The sequence below is a fragment of the Lipotes vexillifer genome, unplaced genomic scaffold (assembly GCF_000442215.2).
Source record: "Lipotes vexillifer unplaced genomic scaffold, Lipotes_vexillifer_v1.1 scaffold330, whole genome shotgun sequence".
Classification (NCBI taxonomy): Eukaryota; Metazoa; Chordata; class Mammalia; order Artiodactyla; family Lipotidae; genus Lipotes; species Lipotes vexillifer.
In genome coordinates, this window is record NW_006775627.1 from 246,490 (window position 1) to 269,708 (window position 23,219).

Below are 23,219 nucleotides of genomic sequence, written 5' to 3' on the forward strand. Positions count from 1 at the left end.
ATATATAACTATATAAATTTCATAAAAGCATAAAATTTAAATCAGATTTTGAAACTTGTTTTTTCATAATGTAGCAATATATATTGGCCATTAAATAATCTTTTACTAAAATGATTTATAATTTTGAATCTTAATTGATTTATTTATAAATTTAGAATAATAAGTACTCACACAGTTTTGGGAAAATGTCATCAAATAATTTATGTGCAAGGGTTTTAAAAACTCTAATAAAGCATTTAAATATAAAATGTATAATTTTCAATCATTGAATGCTCAAACATGATATAATATTAATTTATTTATTGTCTACTCCCAAATCAGTGCATTGCTATACCCTTATTTTATCAATAATAAAGAGAATACAAAGGGAAATGAAATAATTTTTCAAAAGATTTGCTTATTTAAGAGTAATATCCTGCTGGATATTTTATTTTTTTAATTGAGCACCATGATGTCTTACAATTGACCGTATGTGGTTTAAAGCAAACAAAACTTCTAATTTTATTTCCTTGACACTTACTGTGCAAAAGACAAAGAGGTAGCACAAAATATTTATAATTTTCTTTTCTGTATACTCTACCTAGATCTTTCCTTTCGGATATTTGAGATAGCCTTCACATCTTTTAGGAGAACAGTGTTATTAACTATATGTTGATTTTAATCTAAAAATTATTTTATCTTCAATTAATTTTTTAAAATATTTTTTAAAAACTTCAAGTCCCAGAGATATGTATGCATTTTAATATCAATTATGAAATTGGCCTGAAGTCTTTTATGCCTGACAGTAGTCTTTCTGTACATAATTTTTCTTTTTTCTGAAAATAAAATAAACTTTAACTACAGTGAATAAATGAAACTTTAATCACAACTTTCTTGGTGGGATTTTACTTTTCAGAAGGTAAAGCAATCTAGCTCATCTGAATGCAGTACGGTTGATATTGCTATCTCTGAAGAAGAAGAAATGGTCTATGAAGGTGGAAAGCCAAAGCGTCTTAAAAACGGTAAGAAAAAAATTAATTCCTTTGAAAATTGTATTGAAATTAGACTAAACTTCTTTTAGCCTAAATAATACTATTGAAGATACTTTTAATTTTAAAGAGTTTATTAATTTGACTAAGGAATACACACACATGAACATGTTTGTGTGCATGCACATGTACACATGCCCATATGAATCCTGATAGAAACTTATAATAAATATCTAAGAAAAAGTCAGTATTTGGAAAAGAGAGGAAGGGCCTACTTCCTAGGGAGTCTAGTTAAGAGTGTTGGTTCCAGGGGCTTCCCCGGTGGCGCAGTGGTTGAGAATCTGCCTGCCAATGCAGGGGACACGGGTTCGAGCCCTGGTCTGGGAAGATCCCACATGCCGCGGAGCAACTGGGCCCGTGAGCCACAACTACTGAGCCTGCGCGTCTGGAGCCTGTGCTCTGCAACAAGAGAGGCCACGACAGTGAGAGTCCCGCGCACCGCGATGAAGAGTGGCCCCCACTTGCCACAACTAGAGAAAGCCCTCGCACAGAAACGAAGACCCAACACAGCCAAAAATAAATAAATAAATAAATTTAAAAAAAAAAAAAAAAAGAGTGTTGGTTCTGAAATCAGACAGCCTGAGTTCGTATGCCAGCCCACCATTTACTAGCTTTTACTTACCCTCTCTCTGGCTCATTTCCTAACATGTAAAATGAGAATAATAGTAAGACTTCATGGAATTATTAAAAAGATTAAATTAGTGTACGTGTGTGTGTTTTTATAACTCATGGAATGGGGTCAATATTTAAAATACTCATAGGAAAACAAATCATGTAATGGTCATGTATTTTTATATACTACATGAATATTAAGAAATATATGGGGGGGGGGCTTCCCTGGTGGCACAGTGGTTGAGATGAGAGTTCCGGGAGGATCCCACATGCCGCGGAGCGGCTGGGCCCGTGAGCCATGGCCGCTGAGCCTGCGCCATGTCCGGAGCCTGTGCTCCGCAACAGGAGAGGCCACAACAGTGAGAGGCCCGCGTACCGCAAAAAACAACAACAACAACAACAAAAAGAAATATATGGGGCTTCTGTCAGTTGACTGACTCACTAGATACGTAGCATGCAACCCTCAATAACTTATAATTCAAATTATTTCCTAACAAGATTAACAAATAACTGTCGGTTCTGAACATTTGAAATCACTGGAAATCATCAAAATGGTAATTGCTAAATGTTCAAATTCCTATATTCAAAAATAAGAATCCGCTCTCGGTAACTTGAATTATAGCACTTGTATCATACAAGACCAGGGAGGAAACATTTTCTATATTTTTCTGACCAAAGATGTATAAACTGACTCTCAGTAAAATTCTATAAAATTCTAAAATGTGTTGACTTTAAACTCCACCCACCTCCATTCTTCATTCTCTTTCCTGTTAATCATACCCTTCTCAAGCCTCACATTTTCCTTATGCTAACTCTCTTGACGAGAAGGTAGAATTCAACCTCATACACCAGTACCCTACCCACAAATTACTCCATAATCCAAGCTTAGCTCCTTAAATAGTCTCAATCAAAATTTCCATACCCATGCCACCTAAGAGCTGGGATCAATTTAATTTACTTAACTGATATTATACCTCTTACTATGTCATAAATATTTGTATATTTAAATGGAAATGCTTGTTATGCCATGTGAATCTTCAGAGAATGACTTTTCAGGCATTATACAAAAATGTAGTAATCAGAAGATGGTGTGTGTGTGTCTTGTGTGTATGTGTGTGTGTGTTTTGTAGGAGTGAGGGTGAGTTCTATTCTCAGACTCTGTCTAGCAGGGTAAGAGGATGTTCTAAGTCATCTCTTCCTTTCACAATTTCTTTCCTCCTACCATTACCAAACTCACAAGTTAAGTTTTTTCTTTTTTTCCTCAGTGATTGCAGTGGTCACTACAATAGAGGTAAAAATCAAATATTAATGTCAGAAACCACCTATATTAGACTCTGTAAATAAATACTTGCCAAAACATTTGGAATGTTTACTTTTTCATGAGTTTTCTAGATTTCTGTTCTTAATAGTTTCATTCTTGACAGGTTATGGACGAAGATCTTCATCTGCTCAAATCAGCAGAGACTCCAGGAAAGGAAAAATTTGGCAGAACATAAGGAAAACTTGCTGCAAGATAGTAGAAAACAGTTGTTTTAAGTGTTTCATTGGCCTTGTCACTCTGCTCAGCACAGGTGCTCTGGTGAGAGTTCATATTTTTATGGAAAAAAAATGCATCATGAGTCTACATTCATGAAGTCCCCATGCCAAATCATTTTTCCCCAGAATACTTATTATAGCACCAAATTTCATATTCTAGGATTTTAGTTTTGGAAGACATACATTACAGTTTCTCAGAGAGTCTGTATATGCCTCATTCAATATTAAATAAATAATATAATTTCAAAATATATGAATGATAGCAGGAAAAAAGAATGTTAATAAATACCCAATTTTTCTTATTTTAATAAAGTTTAATAAAATGCACATATTGTGCTAGTACTTTGTTACCCGTTCCATTGGAGAGAGAAATATTGCATTTACTTTTTTGTAAAATTAATTAATTAATTTTTGGCTGCGTTGGGTCTTCGTTGCTGCATGCGGGCTTTCTCTCTAGTTGCAGCGATCAGGGGCTACTCTTCATTGAGGAGCGTGGGCTTCTCGTTGTGGTGGCTTCTCTTTGTTGCGGGCTCTAGGCGCATGGGCTCAGGAATTGTGTCTCGAGGGCTCTAGAGCACAAGGCTCAGCAGTTGTGATGCATGGGCTTAGTCGCTCCGAGGCATGTGGGATCTTCCTGGACCAGGGCCCGAACCTGTGTCTCCTGCATTGGCAGGAGGATTCTTAACCACTGTGCCACCAGGGAAGTCCCTGCACATACTTTTAAGAACCTTTGAACTACAAATATATTTACCCATTGACCCAAGAATCTTAATTCAGGGAAATTATTTTAAAATCTTCACATGTATTAAATGCATTTACAAGGCTATGCACTGAAGAATTTTTTGTAATAGCAAAAGATTGAAAAACAAAAAGAAACCATATTAGGTGACTGTTTAAATATGCTATGGTACAGTCATCCAATGGGATACTGTGCAGTTACCTAGAAAATACAGGAGCTGTCTGCATGCTGATATTGCAATTCCCCCAGACATGGTAATAAGTGAAAAAAAGAAAGAATAAAGTGCACAGCATGCTACATTTTATGTAAGAAAGGGAGAAAAATAGAATGTATATTGATATTTGCTTGTGTTTGATTAAAGAAGATCAAAGAATAATACACAAGAAATAGTTAATCATGAAATGTACAAAACAGAGAAGATGGAGTCATGGCTGGGAACCAGACTTTGTACTGCAAATATTTTTAAAGTGAACTTTATACTGACATTTAGCACACATACTGAAAAGCATGAAAATCATAAGTGTATAGCATGAAAGATTTTCACCGAGTGTATGTACCTATGTAACCATCATTTGGCTTGAGAAATAGAATGCTACCAGGGCTCCAGAACCATGCTCTGACCCTAACAGTTACTTCTTCATTCCATGTGGATAGCCAGTATGTGGACTTCAACTGCCACAGATTGGTTTTGCCTATTTTTTAATGTTTTAATTGAAATAGAGACTTCTGTATATCTTTTTATATTATTTCATATTATATACCTATTCAGTAAGTAAATACATGTAATGAATAAAGTCCTTTAAAATAATTTTGGATGATATTTATAATCTGCTTTTATAAACACTTTTACTCCATAATTTATTCAATTGAGTCAGCAATTCTCTTATTTTATATTTACTTTTATTTAACAATTGGTTTTTAAGAATTACACCATTCTTTACCGAAGATTATTTTCATCCTTGTTTAATCTTTGACCTCAATGCCCTTTGAAACAAGTCTGCCTGAGGTTATTGATACTTTATTTCCTTTTTTTCAGTGATAAAAAAATACTATGAAATTGCTTTGAATGACATTATCAGAATTTGCTTCCTTCACAGTAAAATTGAGCTTGATCTATTAGAACCGAGAAACTTTAGAAAAACATTATAGTTTTATTTCATATTCATGTGTTTCCAATGGTTTATCTGACAAGCTCTGCGACTTTTTCATGTAATAGCAGCATGGATTTCTGAAAACACAGGTTTGGGGGGTTTTGTTTCTTTGTTTGTTTATCTCTGCTCCTTTAATCTCAATAGCATATATCTATGAGATGGCTATGTGGAATTAGAGACAAGAACCAGGTCAGATGTGACTAAAGATTCCACCTCTTAAGTTTGATTAACTGATTTGAGAGAGGCTTTTCAGATCACTAATTAGAACAGAATTTGGAGGTTCTGGAATCAATGAATGATGTCTGCTACAGGAATGGGATCAGAAAACAGATGTGGATTGTGTGAATAAATCCAAACCAAGTGAACAAGCCCTTGAGACTACAACCTATGACAATGCTCACCATCTAGAGATGGGATTTCATTCCCCTCTGTGCCAAAAGATCTTATAGAAATTACATGTACACTAATCCTTAAATTTTTTACCCACAGGCTTTTGAAGATATATATATTGATCAGAGGAAGACTATTAAAATCTTATTAGAATATGCTGACATGATCTTCACTTACATCTTTATTCTGGAAATGCTTCTAAAATGGATGGCATACGGTTTTAAAGCCTATTTCACTAATGGCTGGTACCAACTAGACTTCATGGTTGTTATTGTATGTATTTTAAAGAAAAAATTTAAAGGCTATTTGATTTACTCTTCCTTCTTTACTCTGACTTACTCTTCCATTTACTTATATCTTTCTTTTCCCTCTCTCTATACATTTTCAGTCACCAACATCCCATATTTCTTCATATGTAATGCTTCACATCCATCCTTTTCTTTTCATTCCAAAATTTTAACACTTCAGTACTTAACTCCTGATTCTTCTAATCATCGCCTATAAACCTGCTGCTAATTAGAATAGTCTTATTGCAGAATATCTTGAAAATATCAGCATTCTAAAATATTTAGATTGGTTCTACCTTTAAATCATACATTTAAAATTAGACTACTTATCATAACCTTCACCAGTACCACACTGATCCAAGCTACCAGAACTGCCCATTTGTATCACTGCAGTAGATTCCAAGCTGAGATCCTTGCTTCCACCACTGCACGACTTTGTTCTACTCTCCACATAGCAACCACATATGTTGTACTGTTGTAAAATGAAACTCAGCTCAAGTCACTTTTCTTGAAATCCTCCAATAAACACCCCTCACTCATAATAAAAGCTACAGTCTTTGCAATCAAAGGCCTACAAGTCTCTACATGATCCAGTCTTATGTCCTGCTACTCTCCTTTTCCCCCATCCTGGTCTATATACTGCTCCACGAGCACAGGAATTCTTGAAGTTCAAAAACCATGCCAAAATTACTTCTGTCTTAGTGCCTTTGCACTTAGTCTTCCTTCCACCTGAAACTTTTGCTGGCTCACCTCATTTATGTCTGCTGAAAAGAAAATGTTGAAGTTAGGTCTTTCTGCACTACCATATTTAAAACTGCAACCACTACAATACTCCTTTGTGCTTTCTCTGCTTTCTTCATTTCCTATTAATATTATATGGGGTTGGCCAAAAAGTTCCTTCGGTTTTAAGTAAAAATAAAAGACACATTTTTCATTTTCACCAAGAACTTTATTGAACAACATATTCACCCTTCTGTTCCACTACTTGCTGCCGTTTTTCAGGCAACTTCATAATTCCATCTTCCCAAAACTTTTTATCTTTTTAAGCAAAGAACTGTTCTAGGTGCCTTTTACAGTCTTCCAGGGAACTGAAATATTTTCCATTAAGAGAATTTTGTAAAGACCAAAATAAATGGAAATCCAAAGGTGCAGTGTCTGGTGAATATAGTGGATGAATCAGAACTTCCCAGCCAAACCATAATAGTTTTTGTCTTGTCATCAAAGAAACATGTGGTCTTGCATTAAACTCATGGAAGATTATGCGTTTTTTGTTGACTAATTCCAGATGCTTTTCGCTGAGTGCTGCTTTCAGTTGGTCTAATTGGGAGGAGTACTTGTTGGAATTAATCGTTTGGTTTCCCAGAAGGAGCTCATAATAGAGGACTCCCTTCCAATCCCACCATATACACATCACCTTCTTTGGATGAAGACTGGCCTTTGGTGTGGTCGGTCGTGGTTCATTTCACTTGCCCCACGATCCCCTCCATTCCACGTTATTGTACAGTAGCCACTTTTCATCGCCCATCACAATTTTTTTAAAAAAACAGAGTGTCGGGCTTCCCTGGTGGCGCAGTGCTTGAGAGTCCGCCTGCCGATGCAGGAGACGCGGGTTCGTGCCCCGTTTCGGGAGGATCCCACATGCCGCGGAGCGGCTGGGCCCGTGAGCCATGGCCGCTGGGCCTGCGCGTCCGGAGCCTGTGCTCCGCAAATGGGAGAGGCCACGACAGTGAGAGGCCCGCATAACGCAAGAAAAAAAAAAAAAAAAAAAACAGAGTGTCTTCATTACATTTAAGTAGAGAATTGCATGCAGAAATACGGTCAAGAAGGTTTTTTTCGCTTAACTTATGTGGAACCCAAACATCAAAGTGATTCACATAACCAAGCTGGTGCAAATGATTTTCAACGTTTGATTTGGATATTTTGAGTATGCCAGCTATCTCCCACATGGTATAACGGTGATTGTTCTCAATTAATGTCTCAATTTGATCACTATCAACTTCATCTGGTCTACCCAACCATGGAGCATCATCCAGTGAGAAATCTCCAGCACGCAAAACACTTTTGACACATCTGACCAGTCACAGCACCTTCTTCAAAAACTGCTAAATCTTTTTTTGCATTTCAGTTGCGTTTTTACCTTTCTTGAAATAAGAAAGCATAATATGCTGAAAATGTTGCTTTTTTTCTTCCATCTTCAATATTAAAATGGTTACACAAAAATTCACCAATTTTGATAAGTTTTTAAAAAATGCACACAGATATGACAGCTGTCACAATACAACCTATCAAAATTGTTCCAAATGAAGTTAAAGACCACTAAGTGCTACTAGAGCCATCTTACAGAAAAAAACCAAACAAACCTTTTGGCCAGCCCAATATAATTTGCTCACTGATTTTGCTTACTGAAAGATAAGCTCCATTAAGGCAAAATAGTTTCTCAGTTTGGTTCTCTCCTTATCCTATATGCCTAGAACAATTCATGTCACATATTAGGTGCTCAATAATTTTTGTTGAATGCACAAATGTCTCCCTGTTTTATAAACAATGATTGAAGCTTCTCAGTCTTTTAATAATGACTTACAATATCTGATCTTTGTCTTCTAAATTAATTCTTGCAATTAACCTTCTACTTCAACCAAACCATACTACACCTGCAACCCACCTTCCTGTTTCCTGGTTATTGTTCTTTTGAGTCCACATCCCTCCATGCTTATATAAATGATACCCTTACTTCAAAGTCCACTTCAAGGTAATCTCTTTAGCATGGGGTAAAAGAGAGTAATTTTTTTCATTTATATTGCCTTGAAAATACAGAAAATATGAAGATACAACAAAAGTTAATCATAACTATACCACCTTGCTCAATCTCCGTTAATTTTTTAAAATTTGAATCATATTTATACATATATGTTTAGTTTAAAAAATCACCTTAGAATCTTGCTATATTTTTTGGTAATTAGTACTTGGACTTAACAGTATTCATTTCTTCTTTATGCCTCTTCTCTGAAATCCTATTTTTTATATCATCTTAACCATCTTCATATTTAGATTCATATGTAAATATGTTCCGAATTTTGTTTTAATGAATACATTGTATACTATTACTATATTGCAAATAATCATGTAACTGATTCTTAATTTAATTTAAAAATAAAAAGTGGATATAAATATTAAGCCTTGACCATAAAGAATCTCAAATATACAAACTTTTGTTTATCTCGATAACATAGATTCCTGTTACCAGAAAATAGTTTTGTCTTTCTTTAAGTGATTTTAACACAGAATGATTTTCTTATATCTTTCTGTAGGTCATCATTAAGATATATTGAAATGTATATTCAAATATTTCATAAATTTCTTAGTAAGCTTTGACTGTATCTTTTCCATAATAAAAGTTTTTTTATAGATTGTTCTGGTTAATGTTAAAATTAAATTCTATTCACTTTTTTGATATACCCAGGTGTTTTGTCTTAGCTTAATAGGCAAATCTCAGGAAGAACTAAAACCACTTATTTCCATTAAATTCCTTCGAGCACTCAGAGTTCTATCTCAATTTGAAAGAACGAAGGTAAGAGAAAAGTTTCTAATCTATAGGTTTTTATTTAGGATTAATAAATTTCCATAAATTAACAATCATGTTGTCTTCACATTTGTATCTTTAACAATATTAATACAAAAGTCTTACATATTACTAATTAAAAATATAGAAGAAAGGTTTATTAGTTATGCTTATTAACATTTTAGGCCTTTATTGCTCATAAGATATGAAAACTAATGAAGATAAGCAAAAAATTAATAGTTGAGAGAGAAAAAAGTAATAACCCACTGATACATAGAAGTATTAATGAAATTATGTCCATGTTAAAAATATAACTGATAGAAAATGAAATGTTGATCAGTTAACTAACTTTTTTAAATTATAAGGACATCATACACACTTATTAATTTACCAAATGAAATAACAGTTTGAGTTTTAAAATAAATTCACTTTTAAGTCGCACATCACAAATTATGAATTCTTGCCAGTCTTCTCTCTCTCACTCCCATGTTAAAGCTTCTTCTGAACAATGTGAGGGAAACTAATAGGTTGCACCATATAAAATGGCCAATGTTCAATCTTTGGGCCTATAATGGAAGTCCCATATAACTCAACCTAGAAGAAAAAACAGAGTCTATGACCACCACAAGTAGTATAATTATATAGCTATACAGTGATCAGTTATATGGAGAAATGGGAGAGTCGTATTTTACCTTTTATTTTGTAATCATACATTTATATTTCCTTGCATTTGTCATTTACATGGATTATTTAACATTAGCCTGCCAATTTGACTAATACTATGGAATATCATATATCCAATGTAGGTGAAAATAATAAGAAATTTATTTATGTTTAAGCTGCATTGTTTTTATAGTTGATACATTGTATGTTACATTTAAACTGCCATTCATTAAGAAACTCAATACTTAAATTCTTTCCACTTGGTTAAAAAATAGATATTTATTTTTATTTCAAAATTTGAGTGATTATTATAAATCCAAACAGAAATATAAGTAATTTTAAAAATGTATTTTACCAAAAACATACTTCTAAAATTTTAATAGTACCATCTTTATATGATTCAATATAATATGATTATGTGATACACAGTTGTGTATATATGTGTATATGTTTTAAGTATGTTAATTATATTTTAATATATATGCAAATGCATGATTGACAATATTTTTGTAATTAATAAGAATCTGTGACTGGTCAACCAGTATTCTCCAAATACATTTGATGTGCTGGTGTTGGGAAAGAAACATTTGATCATGTAGCAAATACAGAAAAATTCCAGTATCATACACCTAGAAAACAAAAATTCTGAATATTAATTGTAATTTACATTATGACTTATGAAACACTTTATTAACAACATTATGGAAGTCCACAAGGTGGTGATATTCCCCAGTGCTTTTAAACCAAAATAAGGAGGAAAATAAGCTGAAAAGGAGAAAATGATTGAAAAGATCTGTAAGATTCAGGAATGACAATACAGCCAAATTTCTAGCATAAATTCAGTTTAGTGATAAGATAATTTCATAGTATATTCTAGGGCTATAAACTACACATGGCCTATTAAAACATAGTGGCTGTGGGTAAGGGAAATGGAGAAATGTTGATCAAAGGGTCCAAACTTTCATTTATTAGATGAATAAGTTCTGGGGATCTAGTGTACAGTATGGTGACTACAGTTAGTAATACTGCATAGTATATTCGAAATTTTCTGAGTGTAGATCTTAAATGTTTCTCACCACATACCCGAAAAGATAATTATGTGAAGTGATGGACGTGTTAATTAGCTTGATTGTAGGAATCATTTCACAATTTATACATATATCAGGACATCACCTTGTACATCTTATATTTACACAATTTTTGTAAATTATACCTAAATAAAGCAAAACACATGTACAGATATACACTAACGCACAGAAATTAGATAATGAATGTAACTAGACTACTTTTCCTTATTTTAAAAAACATTCTGGCATAATATCATTGTTTCTTTTTCCTAATAAATTTAGACACAAAGAGGAAAAAAAAGTGTCAAAATCAGCAAATTTTCTGCCCTTGATTCACAGAAAAGTAGGAATCGATTTGCTAGGGAAGCTGCCTCTCAGAAATCAAGCTCTGTACTATTTGATGCCATTCATTAATTAGAACGGCAATGAGACAGTAGCCATGGACAATTCGAGGTCAGGTAAATAATTATGTTTAGGTCAAGGTCAGATCCAGATCTTAATCTTCATCTCATACTCTGGAAGTTCTGTAGCTGAATTAACTGAGTATATAAGGAAGCTAAGTGATTACAAAATTAATGTTTTATGTATTTAATAAGCTTCAGGTCTTCAGGTGCTCTTTCTATTTAAATATTTGTTTCAACCATATCTATTGCTTTTATTCTTACATTTTTGTGTATTTTCTAATAGACATAGCATTTTTTTCATCAGAAGTATCAGTGGGCCTTTCAAAATATCTAAATGTCAACAAAGGATCTGTGACTTAGTTTTAGAAGTAAAACTAAATGTAATTAAAAATATAATTAAAAATCAAAATATTAATTCAAGGACAGAAATCTAAGGAATACAAGAAAGAAAGTATAGGCAAAAGGCTACGTATCCAGTAATGGCTGAGGGAAGGAAAGTTTAGGATGGTAGAAAAGAGAAGGGTCCATCAGGGAAAAAAAGAGAGAGAGAGAAAGAAGTGAGGTTGGGGAAAAGGAGTCAAAGTATAAATGATAAAGGAAAGATAAAGAGGTAGCAAAGATTGAAAATATTTTATTGTGTATAGCCACTGGTTTACATTCACCATAACAGCTTTAGTGGAGTGATAAGAATAAAATTCTGAATGTATCAATAATATTTAAAGAATGAAGGGAACTAAGGAAATGGAGACAGTGATCATAGATTATTGTTATATTTAAGTTTAGGTGGTAGATTCATTTCCCAAACTTCCCGCTCTGGAGTAGTTCACTAGAGACAGTGGTTCAGAGAGGAGATCTATGATTTTGAGGGCACAGCTGCACATTCAGTGTTTCTTGACACAGTCTCTTGCCTTGGCTTCAAGGATCTACAGTCTCTACAATCTCTTGGTCTTCCTCTTATTTCCCCTCCAGTTCTTCACCATCTCCTTTATAGGCTAATCCTCCCTGAAGATAGAATCCCCAAGATTAGATCCAGGCTTATTTCACTCTTATTTTATATGCTTTCTAAATAATCTCATACATATACACAGGTTCAGTTGTCTTGCCCATTTCTGGCACAATAGAGAAAATGGAAAAACGAGTAAAATAAGTGAAATAATTATGTATTCTAGTATTTATACCAATCAGCCCTGTTGTCTTTTAATATTTTTAGTACAAAAATTTGAGAATATCTGGATTTTTAATATATATATATTTTAACATCTTTATTGGAGTATAATTGTTTTACAATGGTGTGTTAGTTTCTGCTTTATAACAAAGTGAATCAGCTATATGCATAAATATATCCCCATATCTCCTCCCTCTTCAACCTCCCTCCCACCCTCTCTATCCCAACCCTCTAGGTGGTCACAAAGCACCTAGCTGATCTCCCTGTGCTCTGTGGCTGCTTCCCATTAGCTATCTATTTTACATTTGGTTGTGTATATATGTCCATGCCACTCTCTCACTTCGTCCCAGCTTACCCTTACCCCTCCCCGTGTCCTCAAGTCCGTTCTCTACGTCTATGTCTTTATTCCTGTCCTGCCCCTAGGTTCATCAGAACCTTTTTTTTTTTTTTAGATTCCATATATATGTGTTAGTGTACAGTATTTGTTTTTCTCTTTCTGACTTACATCACTCTGTATGACAGACTCTAGGTCCATCCAGCTCACTACAAATAATGCAGCTTCATTTCTTTTTATGAGTGAGTAATATTCCATTGTATATATGTGCCACATCTTGTTTATCCATTCATCTGTCGATGGACACTTCGGTTGCTTCCATGTCCTGGCTATTGTAAATAGAGCTGCAATGAACATTGTAGTACATGACTCTTTTTTGAATTGTGGTTTTCTCAGGGTATATGCCCGGTAGTGGGATTGCTGGGTCCTATGGTAGTTCTATTTTTAGTTTTTTAAGGAACCTCCATACTGTTCTCCATAGTGGCTGTATCAATTTACATTCCCACCAACAATGCAAGATGTTGCCCTTTTCTCCACACCCTCTCCAGCCTTTATTGTTTGTGGATTTTTGGTGATGGCCATTCTGATTGGTGTGAGGTGATACCTCATTGTAGTCTTGATTTGCATTTCTCTCATGATTAGTGATGTTGAGCATCCTTTCATGTGTTTGTTGGCAATTTGTGTATCTTCTTTGCAGAAATGTCTATTTAGATCTTCTGCCCATTTTTGGATTGGGTTGTTTTGTTTTTTTGATATTGAGCTGCATGAGCTGCTTGTGTATTTTGGAGATTAATCCCTTGTCAGTTGCTTCACTTGCAAATATTTTCTCCCATTCTGAGGGTTGCCTTTTGCCTTGTTTATGGTTTCCTTTGCTGTGCAAAAACCTTTGTTTCATTAGGTCCCATTTGTTTATTTTTGTTTTTATTTCCGTTTCTCTAGGAGGTGAGTCAAAAAGGATCTTGCTGTGATTTATTTCATACAGTGTTCTGCCTATGTTTTCCTCTAAGAGTTTTAGTATCCAGCCTTACATTTAGATCTTTAATCCATTTTGTGTTTATTTTTGTGTATGGTGTTAGGGAGTGTTCTAATTTCATTATTTTACATGTAGCTATCCAGTTTTCTCAGCACCACTTATTGAAGAGGCTGTCTTTTCTCCATTGTATATTCTTGACTCCTTTATCAAAGATAAGGTGACCCTATGTGCGTGGGTTTATCTCTGGGCTTTCTACCCTGTCCCATTGATCTATATTTCTGTTTTTGAGCCAGTACAATACTCCTCTCTTGATTACCGTAACTTTGTAGTTTAGTCTGAAGTCTGGGAGCCTGATTCCTCCAGCTCCGTTTTTCTTTCTCAAGATTGCTTTGGCTATTCAGGGTCTTTTGTGTTTCCATACAAATTGTGAAGTTTTTTGTTCTCATTCTGTGAAAAATGCGAATGGTAGTTTGATAGTGTTTGCATCGAATCTGTAGATTGCTTTGGGTAGCGGAGTCATTTTCACAATCTTGATTCTTCCAATCCAACAACATGGTAAATCTCTCCATCTGTTTGTACCATCTTTAATTTCTTTCATTGGCATCTATAGTTTTCTGCATACAGGTCTTTTGTCTCCTTAGGTAGGTATATTCCTAGGTATTTTATCTTTTTGTTGCAATGGTAAATGGGAGTGTTTCTGTAATTTCTCTTTCAGATTTTTCATCATTAGTGTATAGGAATGAAAGAGATTTCTGTGCATTAATTTGGTATCCTGCTACTTTACCAAATTCATTGATTAGCTCTAGAAGTTTTCTGGTAGCATCTTTAGGATTCTCTATGTATAGTATCATGTTATCTGCAAACAGTGACAGTTTTGCTTCTTCTTTTCCAATTTGGATTCCTTTTACTTCTTTTTCTTCTGTGATTAGTGTGGCTAAACTTCCAAAACGTTGAATAATAGTGGTGAGAGTGGACAACATTGTCTTGTTCCTGAACTTAGAGGAAATGGTTCCAGTTTTTCACCTTTGTGAACAATGTTTGCTGTGGGTTGGTCATATAATGACCTTTATTATGTTGAGGTAAGTCCCCTCTATGCCTACTTTCTGGAGGATTTTCATCATAAATTGGTGTTGAATTTTGTCGAAAATTTTTTCTGCATCCATTGAGATTATCATATGACTTTCCTCCTTCAATTTGTTAATGTCATGTGTCACATTGATTGATATGTGTATATTGAAGAACCTTGCATTCCTGGGATAAACCCCACTTGATCATGGTGTATGATCCCTTTAATGTGCTCTTGGATTCTGTCCGCTAGTTGTTGAGGAGTTTTGCATCTATGTTCATCAGTGATACTGGCCTGTAGGTTTTTTTGTGTGTGTGACTTCTTTGTCTGGTTTTGGTATTAGGGTGATGGTGGCCTCATAGAATGAGTTTGGGAGTGTTCCTCCCTCTGCTATATTTTGGAAAAGTTTGAGAAGGATAGCTGTTAGCTCTTCTCTAAATGTTTGATAGAATTTGCCTGTGAAACCATCTGGTCCTGGGCTTTGGTTATTGCAAGATTTTTAAACAGTTTCAATTTCAGTGCTTGTGATTGGTCTGTTCATATTTTCTATTTCTTCCTGGTTGAGTCTCGGAAGGTTGTGCTTTTCTAAGAATTTTTCCATTTCTTCCAGGTTGTTCATTTTATTGACATATAGTTGCTTGTAGTAATCCCATGATCATTTGCATTTCTGTTGTTACTTGTCCTTTTTAATTTCTAGTTCTGTTGATTTGAGTCTTTTCCCTTTTTTCTTGATGAGTCTGGCTAATGGTTTATCAATTTTGTTTATCTTCTCAAAGAACCAGCTTTAAGTTTTATTGATCTTTGCCATTGTGTCCTTCATTTCTTTTTCATTTATTTCTGCTGATTTTTATGATTCCTTTCCTTCTGCTAACTTTGGGGTTTTTTTGGTCTTCTTTCTCTAATTTCTTTAGTTGTAAGGTTAAGTTGTTTATTTGATATTTTTCTTGTTTCTTGAGGTAGGATTATATTGCTATAAACTTCCCTCTTAGAACTGCTTTAGCTGCATCGCATAGGTTTTGGGCTGTCGTGTTTTCATTGTCATTTGTTTATAGGTATTTCTTGATTTCCTCTTGATTTCTTCACTGATCTCTTGGTTATTTAGTACTCTATTGTTTAGCCTCCATGTGTTTGTATTTTTTACAATTATTTTCCTGTAATTGATATCTAGTCTCATAGCGTTGTGGTCGGAAAAGATACATGATATGATTTCAATTTTCTTAAATTTACCAGGGCTTGACTTGTGACCCAGGATATGATCTATCCTGGAGAATGTTCCATGATCACTTGAGAAGAAAGTGTATTCTGTTGTTTTTGGATGGAATATCCTATAAATATCAATTAAGTCCATCTTGTTTAATGTCTCATTTAAAGCTTGTGTTTCCTTATTTATTTTCATTTTGGATGATCGGTCCATTGGTGAATGTGGGGTGTTATAGTCCCCTACTGTGATTGTGTTACTGTCGATTTCTTCTTTTATGGCTGTTAGCATTTGCCTTGCGTATTGTGGTGCTCCTATGTTGAGTGCATAAATATTTACAATTGTTATATCTTCTTCTTTGATTGATCCCTTGATCATTATGTAGTGTCCTTCTTTGTCTCTTGTAATAGTCTTTATTTTAAAGTCTATTTTGTCTGATATGAGAATTACTACTCCAGCTTTCTTCTGATTTCCATTTGCATGGAATATCTTTTTCAATCCCCTCACTTTCAGTCAGTATGTGTCCCTAGGTCTGAAGTGGGTCTCTTGTAGACAGCATATGTACAAGTCTTGTTTTTGTATCCATTCAGCCAGCCTATGTCTTTTGGTTGGAGCATTTAATCCATTTACATTTAAGGTAATTATTGATATGTATATTCTTATTACCATTTTCTTAATTGTTATGGGTTTGTTTTTTTGTTTGTTTGTTTTTTGTTTTGTTTTTTTGAGGTATGCGGGCCTCTCACTGTTGTGGCCTCTCCCGTTGTGGAGCACAGGCTCCAGATGCACAGGCTCAGCGGCCATGGCTCATGGGCCTAGCCGCTCCGCAGCATGTGGGATCACCCCAGACCGGGGCATGAACCTGTGTCCCCTGCATCGGCAGGCGGACTCTCAACCACTGCGCCACCAGGGAAGCCCTGTATTTAATTTTTGATAGTTTGATTAATATGTGTCTTGGCATGTTTCTCCTTGGATTTATCCTATATGGTACTCTCTGCACTTCCTGGACTTGAATGATGATTTCGTTCCCTGTATTAGGGAAGTTTTCAACTATAATCTCTTCAAATATTTTCTCAGTCCCTTTCTTTTTTTCTTCTTCTTCTAGGACCCCTATAATTTAAATGTTGGTGCATTTAAATTTGTCCCAGAAGTCTCTGTGACTGTCCTCAATTCTTTTCATTCTTTCTTCTTTATTATGCTCTGTAGTTATTTCCACTATTTTATATTCCAGGTTACTTATCCATTCTTCTGCCTCAGTGATTCTGCTATTGATTCCTTCTAGAGAATTTGTAATTTCATTTATTGTGTTGTTCATCATTGTTTGTTTGCTCTTTAGTTCTACTAGGTCCTTGTTAAACATTTCTTGTATTTTCTCTATTCTATTTCCAAGATTTTGGATCATCTTTACTATCTTTACTCTGAATTATTTTTCAGGTAGACTGCCTATTTCCTCTTCATTTGTTTTGTCTGGTGGGTTTTTACTTTGCTCCTTCATCTGCTGAGTATTTCTCTGTCTTCTCATTTTGCTTAACTTACTATGTTTGGGGTCTCCTTTTCACAGGGTTCAGGTTTGTAGGTCCTGTTGTTTTTGATGTCTGCCCCAAGTGGGTGAGGTTGGTTCAGTGGATTGTGTAGGCTTCCTGGTGAAGGGGACTGGTGCCTGTGTTTTTGTGGATGAGGCTGGATCTTGTTTTTCTGGTGGGCAGAAACATGTCTGTTGTTGTGTTTTGGGGTGTCTGTGAACTTATTATGATTTTAGGCAGCCTCTCTGCTAATGGGTGGGGTTGTGTTCCTGTCTTGCTAGTTGTTTGCCATGTGGTGTCCAGCACTGGAGCTTGCTGGTCGTTGAGTGGAGCTGGGTCTTAGCGTTGAGATGGAGATCTCTGGGAGACATCTCACCAACTGATATTACGTGGGGCCAGGAGGTCTCTGGTATTCCATTGTCCTGAACTTGGCTCTCCCACCTCCAATGCTCAGGCCTGACACCTGGCCAGAACACCACGACTGTGTCAGCCACACTGTATTCAAAATGTGATCTTAAGACCAGCACGTGGTTATCATGTGGCAGCTTGTTAAAACTCGAACATTTCAATCTTTTTTTTCTTTTCTTTTCTTTTCTTTTCATTTCTTCTCTTCTCTTCTCTTCTCGCTCTCTCTTTCTTTCATCAACCACTCTGATTGTTTTAGTTCTACTGCAGGCATTTTACTACTCATATTTAATAAACCAGGGCCTCGCTTCTTCCCTTCCAAGGGTCGTGTTGGGTGAAGCTATGCTGGGCTGACCTGGTTGGGGTTCAGAAGCCCTCAGGACCTATTATATTCTTCCAGCCTCTCTCTACTTCTTAGAAATCCAGCCCCCTCAACCTGTCTGCCACTCCCTCAAGTCAGGCCTATCTTCTAAAGCTAAGACATTTCCTTTCTCCTCCAGAGTTAAAACTTTCCAGAAAGATCAGCAATCCAAGGCTGGTATCATCTGGTTAGCCAGCACTGAAATTGCTCAGGCAGGAGGCAGCAGGACAGTCTGTGCAGGTGTGAGTGGTGAGGTAACTTGGGGTGCGCTGAGGCTGACACTAGAGCACAGGCTCATGGCCTTTAATATATATTTTTAATTGAAATTTGTTTTTTAGGTTATTCAAATACAAGATGTGATCTATTAAATCTTTAAAGATGGCCTTTTTTGTTGTTATTTCAATATGACATTACATTAATAAATATTTCCAATTTAATTAAAACACTTTCACATTTCTTACCTAAAGTTTACATGTTTGTTTTTTATATGCCAGGTGGTAGTGGGAGCTTTGGTAAAAACAACTTTACCCACATTGAATGTGTTACTGGTCTGCCTTATGATCTGGCTGGCTTTTAGCATCATAGGAGTACACTTATTTGCTGGCACATTCTATGAATGTATTGACCCAACAAGTGGAGAAAGGTTTCCTATATCTGAAGTCATGAATAGAAGTCAATGTGAAAGCCTTGTGTTTAATGAATCCATGCCATGGGAGAATGCAAAACTGAACTTTGATAATGTTGGAATCAGTTTTCTTTCACTGCTTCAAGTAGTAAGTACATGTTTGAATTTGTGAATTACATGTTCATTCATACTGTATGTGAACATAAAGGACAAAATGTGGGTGCTTAATAAAGTTGGTTTTAAATTATTTTAGCAATTATTAGTTAGTAGATACATGTTATGGGACATACTATACTAAGCTCATTTAGAAAGACAAAAGTGAAATATAGTCCTTGCTCTGTTGGGAGAAGGAAGTGGAAATAAAGGTAGGACTAACCGAGGAAATGACAGGTACTGGCCAAAGCTATTTCCTCCACCACTGATTAGATAATAGGTTCACAATTTTTGGTCTAACTCAGATTACTGCTATTTTGTTTCTACTTAGTGCTTTGAGGAATGGCTACTTGGTCCCCCAATCTTTAGCAGATATCAGGTGGTGAATAATTCCTGTCTTACCTCCATCATAGTAAAGCACATATACAGCAGTTACAACTAACTATGACACTTGGGCAGCGTGTATTTACTTACCATTTATCTATCTATCTAACCAGTGCTCTCTCTCTCTCTTTTTATTAATACTATCTTAAAATATTTTAAGTTATTAACTACAATTAAGCTAAGTAGTTTTAAATAGTTGTTAATAGACAATATAAATGTAAAAATGAAAGTGGTAAAGATCTCAATTACACAGTATATTGAAGTGTGGTCAGCCTTACTGATCAAATGCTTTACTGTATTAATAACAGATTGAGTTTTAATTTTTATTTGCCACAAAGCATAAGATTTCCATAAAAATTAAATACATGCCATTTTTACAGGCCACATTTAATGGATGGATCACTATTATGAATTCAGCAGTTGATTCTATTGGTGTAAGTACAGTATAATCCTAGAGCCACTGTTAAGGTTCACACAAAGTCATTTTTGCAGTTCAAGGACAGGACACAAGCAATAATTGAGTAATTAACATGGTAAAAGCAAATGCTTATGCTAGATAGAAATTAAATACATTTCAGATTGAATATTTCATGAACAATGAACTCCTTCCAGGATTATATACAATGGTTGAGGCCAAATAGACCCATTTGAAGAATTATCATAACAATGATTAAACCAATGCAATAAACTTTAAAATTCAAATTATAGCCATGATATCTCTTCACCAAAGAACAAGGAGGAAATATTGCTTCAAGTATCACTGTTATATTTTTTTTGTCATAAATTATTTTCTAAGTCTTAAAAGGTCAGTATAAATATTTTGCTTATTTTCTCACTTTTTATTTTATTTTTAAAAACAATTTTTTCAGAGAAATTTTAGATCTACAGCAAAATTGAGAGGGAGGTACTGAGATTTCCCATATACCCCTGCCCTCACACATGCACACCTCCCCATTATTGACATTCCTCACCACAGTGCTACATTTTTTACCAAAGACGAACCTACATTGACACATCATAATCACCCAATGTTCATAGTTCATAGGGTTCACTCAGTGTTGTATATTCTATGGGTTTGGACAAATGTATAATAACATATACCCTTCGTTATAATATCATACAGAGTATTTTCACTGCCCTAAATATCCTCTGTGCTCTGCCTTATTTCGCTTATTTTTTAACTTAACTTTTAGGTAGATATGCAGCCTAATTTTGAAGACAACATCTACATGTATTGTTACTTTATTGACTTTATTATCATTGGATTATTTCTTCCTCTGAGTATGTTGATTGGTGCTATTATTACTAATTTCAACAAACATAAAGTAAAGATAAGTATAAATATTCTTTGTTCATCAATGCCCGAGGGGAAAATAATGTCCTGCTTCAAATAATTGGTTTTGGATTCAGCTTAATATTATTTTTATTTGGTACTTATCTTTAAAAAAATGATTGATGTTCCTGCAGATTGATGGATATTGCTGAAATGTTCACTTTTACATTGTTTTCTATATTTAAATAAGCACAGACAAGATTAAAAGTTTTAAAAAAATTACAAATGTTTCTGTATATAGGTTTGTAAATAATGACATGCTGAAAAATAACATTGTTATGCATCTGCACAAATATCTGAAGGTGTTCAAGAAAAATAAACCGCACTTTTTTACTCTCTGATATACTCAAAGCTTTCAGAGTCATAACCAGCAGAGACATCTTTGTCGGTTGAAATAGCTTTTTCTGCTAGAAGTAGAGGGAGTCATAAATCCTAACTACATGACCTAAATAGGAGCGCTCGAAACAAATACGAGAGAATTCAGAGGCAGAATTGAACAACCCATGTTTGGTGTCATGTCCACACAAATACTCCCTTCAGGGCTTCTATTAATACAAATGCCTCAAAAGTCATATAAGTTCACTTATTTTAACCTCAGGGCCCTACTTCCTATTAGGTGTAGGAATGCCTTATGGTAAATCAAAGAAAAGAAGAGTTTAATCTTGAAATTCCAGCTTTGGCCATGTCATCAAAGTTTAAACACATGTAGAATCTGGTAAACAAACCACTCTAAGTCTGAACTAATTAGATGGGATTAGAAAGATCAGTGGCCAAATGAAATATTCATTGGATTGGATGATTCATCTTCCTAGGGATTAATATAATTCCTAGATTAACACATTAAATGTTCACCTCTTATTCACTTTGCATATTCTGTATAAGATATTGAAATTAGCACTAGAAACACAAAGATGAATAATCCCTAGAAGGTTCAATGAAGAGGTTAGCACTGGTGCTTTTTGAATAATAGTGAAAGGTATCTTCTAATAGTATTTGGAAAATTATGTAACGTATGAACATATAAAAACACATATATGACTAATTATATTTTTTCCTGATTATTAAAAAGTACAAACCAGCTTTACCTTTAGCTTTTTAGTTCAACTTTTCTTAGTCACCTTTCCAGATATCCTCTGCTGTTTCTCCTTTGTCTCTAACAAGAAGTAGGCCTCAGTAACTAAAAAGTTAAAATAGGGTTGACTACCCAGAGGAAAGTTCATCAAAAGATAATTATCAATCATTTCCAGTGTATACTCTGTGTTTTGTATGAATTTTTGTGCAGAAGGTCAGACATGTTTAAACATGATTTAGTTCATTGCAGTTAAGACTTTTTTAAAGGATTAAATCAATAATTGCCAAGCTTTTGAAAACGCATATTAATGTAAGATGAAATTTGGATTAAATATGATTTTAATATCTTTTTCTTTCATTTATTTACCTGGGAGGCTCAAATATCTTTATAACAGTAAAACAGAAGAAACAATACCATGCACTGAAGAAGCTGATGTGTGAAGTCTCTCAAAAAACAGCACCTCGCCCAGGAGTAAGGAAATATCTAGATTTCTTTTTTAAGTTCTGAAAAAGTTTCCTTTAAATATTCTCTCTTACAAATGAAGATGTGTTTTTAAAATTCTTAATAACAAATGCTTTTGACAAAATTTTTAAAATATAGTCTTTGAAAGAGCTTTTGATGGTCTTTCTGTTTGTTTGCTTTTACTCTGTGCTATGGTTATTGCTTGGTAAAAACTTAATCTTCAGTTATTTTCCTATTTATGCTGGGAGGGAAGCTGTAAATCTAAAGACAATATGTCTGTATAAATATCTTATTAATAAAAATATTACACCTTTTTTCTTTACACACAGAACAAGTTCCAAGGATTTGTCTTTGACTTGGTAACAAATCAAGTTTTTAATGTCATCATCATGGTTCTTATATTTTTCCAAGCAATAACCATTATGATACAAAGTGATGAACAGAACCCCAAAATTGACATTGCTGTCTACTGGATTAACTCAGTTTTTGTTACACTGTACACTGGAGAATGTGTACTAAAGCTCATCGTTTTCCATTATAACTATTTCACCAATGGATGGAACCTTTTTGATTTTATGGTGGTTGTTTTCTCTATGACAGGTAAGATTCTGTTTAGTCAAATTTTCATTTGTAATAATATTAATTCAGGCAAGCTCTTAGAGTAAATATCTCCTGAGATATAGTCTCTTAATAAGCAAAACAGGTAGGGATCCTTTTGATTTCCAGCAG

General features: G+C 34.6%; 1 protein-coding gene across 1 annotated transcript in view; it reads left to right on the forward strand.

Moving 5' to 3' along the window:
- Positions 1–23,219, forward strand: part of SCN7A (sodium voltage-gated channel alpha subunit 7) — a 61,277-nt gene that overhangs the window by 34,476 nt on the left and 3,582 nt on the right. The window contains 9 exon segments of the mRNA XM_007450045.1: positions 896–1,001; positions 3,065–3,219; positions 5,556–5,729; positions 9,204–9,311; positions 18,956–19,234; positions 20,004–20,061; positions 20,821–20,954; positions 22,395–22,499; positions 22,820–23,090. Coding sequence (XP_007450107.1) covers positions 896–1,001; positions 3,065–3,219; positions 5,556–5,729; positions 9,204–9,311; positions 18,956–19,234; positions 20,004–20,061; positions 20,821–20,954; positions 22,395–22,499; positions 22,820–23,090 — 1,390 coding nt within the window.